Here is a 3,367-nt window from a genome sequence, read left to right on the forward strand (position 1 = left end):
GGTTGTTTCCGATAGACCCTCGGCTCAAGGAATAACAGTCCAAAGTAATTTCTTACGAGATCGCTTCTTTCATTGTGGGGGTGACGGAGGGATTGGGTCATTCGAGCATTCTAGAATAGGATGATTTCTGGCCAAGCCTTAACCTTGCAACAACAACAGCATACCTAGTATAGTCCTACAGTAGGGTCCTTGGAGGGTAGAGCGTACAGACCTTACCCCTAGCTCAAAGGTAGAAAGGTTGTTTCCGATAGACCCTCGGCTCAAGGAATAACAGTCCAAAGTAATTTCTTACGAGATCGCTTCTTTCATTGTGTGGTGACGGAGGGATTGTATCATTTGAGCCGTTCTAGAATAGGATGGTTTCTGGCCAAGCCTTAACCTTGCAACAACAACAACACACCTAGTATAGTCCTACGGTAGGGTCTTTGGAGGGTAGAGTGTACACAGACGTTACACCTAGCTCAAAGGTAGAAAGGTTATTTCCGATAGACCCTCGGTTCAAGGAATAACTGTCCAAAGTTGTCCAGAAAAATGATATTTTACTGTTACCTGTCATGTGCTGGGGGTCTATGGGAAACAACCTCTCGACTTTATCTGAGGTAGTGGTATGGACTGCGTACACTTTACCCTCCCCAGACCCCACAATATGTTGTTGTTGTAGGATATTTAGTGAAACTTGAGTGATTTTCTGGTTGGAAAGACTAGTTTGCGTGACCGAATCACCGAAATTTCTAAAGGATTCTTCTTATCGATACATGTTATGTAACAATACTCTCAGTTTTTAGGTAAGCGGAGCTCAAGTCACGAAACTGGAGCACCAGCGATCGACCATTAGAGAGAGCTCAAAGGTAGAAAGGTTGTTTCCGATAGACCCTCGGCTCAAGGAATAACAGTCCAAAGTAGTTTCTATGATATTCTAGGATATTTAGTGAAACTTGAGTCATTTTCTGGTTAGAAAGACCAGTTTGCGTCTAAGTTGCTCGGACTCTCCAAAAATGTTGCCGCACCTGTGTCCGATCCATCGAAAATGTACTACTTTTGAAGGATCCGACCCGCACCCCATAATATTTTTGAAGTCCTAGCAACTTAGGTTTGCATGACCGAAATTTCTAAAGGATTCTTCTTATCGATACATGTTATGTAACGACGCTATCGGTTTCTAGGTAAGCGGAGCTCAGGTCACGAAACTGGAGCACCACCGATCGACCATTAGACATAGGTCAAAGATAGAAAAGTTGTTTCCGATAGACCATCGGCTCAAGGAATAACAGTCCAAAGTAGTTTCTATGATATTCTAGGATATTTAGTGAAACTTGAGTCGTTTTCTGGTTAGAAATACCAGTTTGCGTCAAAGTTGCTCGGACTCTCCAAAAAAGTTGCCGAACCCGTGTCTGATCCCTCGAAAATGTACTACTTTTGAAGGATCCAACCCACACCCCATGACATTTTTGAAGAGTCTTAGCAACTTAGGTTTGCATGTCCGAAATTTCTGAAGGATTCTCTTCTTATCGATACGTGTTATGTAACAATAATCTCAGTTTCTAGGTAAGCGGAGCTCAAGTCACGAAACTGGAGCACCACCGATCGACCGTTAGAGATAGCTCAAAGGTAGAAAGGTTGTTTCCTATAGACCCTCGGCTCTAGGAATAACAGTCCAAAGTAGTCCAGAAAAACGATATTCTAGGATATTTAGCGAAACTTGAGTGATTTTCTGGTTAGAAAGACTTGTTTTCGGTGACCGAAAAGTTCTAAAGGACTCTACTTATCGATACGTGTTATGTACAGATAGCTCAAAGGTAGAAAAGGTTGTTTCCGATAGACCCTCGGCTCAAGGAATAACAGTCCAAACTAGTCCAGAAAAACGATATTCTAGGATATTTAGTGAAACTTGAGTCATTTTCTGGTTAGAAGGATTCTTCTTATCGATACGGGTTATGTAACGATGTTCTCGGTTTCTAGGTAAGCGGAGCGCAAGTGACAAAACTGGAGCACCACCGATCGACCGTTCGAGATTGTAGCTGGCACCCTAATTATCCAATGCTTGTTAGCTCTTCTTGGGATGGTGATGTTGTCAAATGGGAATTCCCTGGAAATGGAGAAGCACCACTTCCTCCAAAAAGGAAACAGCAGATCAGAAGAAGACATTTCTTTTAGACAGTATGTATAGCGGCTGCACGAGCGCGACTTTTAGGTGATAATGCGATCAACGTTTTGATTTACGTGTATCCCCGGACCCCACTTCGTGGGAATATACTGAGGTTGTTGTTGTTGTCGTTGTTGTTGTATTGTACATAAATAAAGGCAAAGATGTACTTTGTATTCATGATTTTACATCAGTATGTATAGCGACTGTGCGAGCGCGAATTTTAGCTGATAACGCGATCAACGTTTTGATTTACGTGTATCCTCGGACCCCACTTCGTGGGAATATACTGAGGTGGTTGTTGTTTTCGTCGTTGTTGTATTGTACATAAATAAAGGCAAAGATGAACTTTGTATTCATGGTTTTACATCAGTATGTATAGCGACTGCGCGAGCGCGAATTTTAGCTGATAACACAATCAACGTTTTGATTTACGTGTATCCCCGGACCCACTTTGTGGGAATATACTGCATATGTTGTTGTTGTTGTTGTATTGTACGTAAATAAAGGTGAAGATGTACTTTGTATTCTGTAAATGTACGGTCGCGTGTTAGCACTTCTGCAAGAAAAGGGATGTGCTAAGACGCGATGACTATTTGTGTAGCTTGACTTAGACGGTAGCTTCTGTTCACAGAGGCGAATGCAGGATTTGAACTTTGATGGTATCAATCGTTAAGGTTCTTTAGTGTTGAACTCGTTGTACTATTTAAATTATGGATTCAGATTAAGTAATCATCGAAATTTTGAAAGGGTGAAAAATAAGCATCTCGTATCTCCGAACTATAGCCAAAGTTGCTATGACGCATTTCAACTTTGCAGGCGTCCTATTACTTTCTGAACTCAATTTTAGCGTATTTTTGTCACCTTTTTGTGCTGGCGCGACACCTTTATTACATAAAATGGGGCCCAAGTCAAAGGTGCGCCACGTCAGCTAAGAAGGTTGACAAGAATACGCTAAAATTTAGTTCACGAGGGTAATAGGACCTCCGTGAAGTTAGACTCTGTCGTAACAAATTTGGTCAATGTTTGCTTAAACAATTTCTTTTCTTCTATTTGCTTGACTAATTCATATTTTCAAAATTTGGAAAAAAGTGTTAAAAAAGATTAAATAATTTGATGAAAAAAGAGTTGATATATTCTTAAAGATTTGTTATCACTAATTAGTCAATGACCATAGTAGATGTAGACTCATAAAAGAATTGAGCAAGTCAATAATAGTGATGT

General features: G+C 40.7%; 1 protein-coding gene across 1 annotated transcript in view; it reads left to right on the top strand.

Annotated features, from left to right (window-relative positions):
- The window catches only part of LOC107873706 (LEC14B protein), an 11,608-nt gene extending 9,098 nt beyond the window's left edge, over positions 1-2,510 (top strand). Inside the window, exon 10 of the mRNA XM_016720636.2 lies at positions 1,960-2,510. Coding sequence (XP_016576122.1) covers positions 1,960-2,154 — 195 coding nt within the window. The 3' untranslated portion in view covers positions 2,155-2,510. The remainder of the gene's footprint in view (positions 1-1,959) is intronic.
- The last annotated feature ends 857 nt before the right edge of the window (positions 2,511-3,367 follow it).

Source organism: Capsicum annuum, chromosome 6, assembly GCF_002878395.1.
Source record: "Capsicum annuum cultivar UCD-10X-F1 chromosome 6, UCD10Xv1.1, whole genome shotgun sequence".
In the NCBI taxonomy this organism is placed as follows: domain Eukaryota; kingdom Viridiplantae; phylum Streptophyta; class Magnoliopsida; order Solanales; family Solanaceae; genus Capsicum; species Capsicum annuum.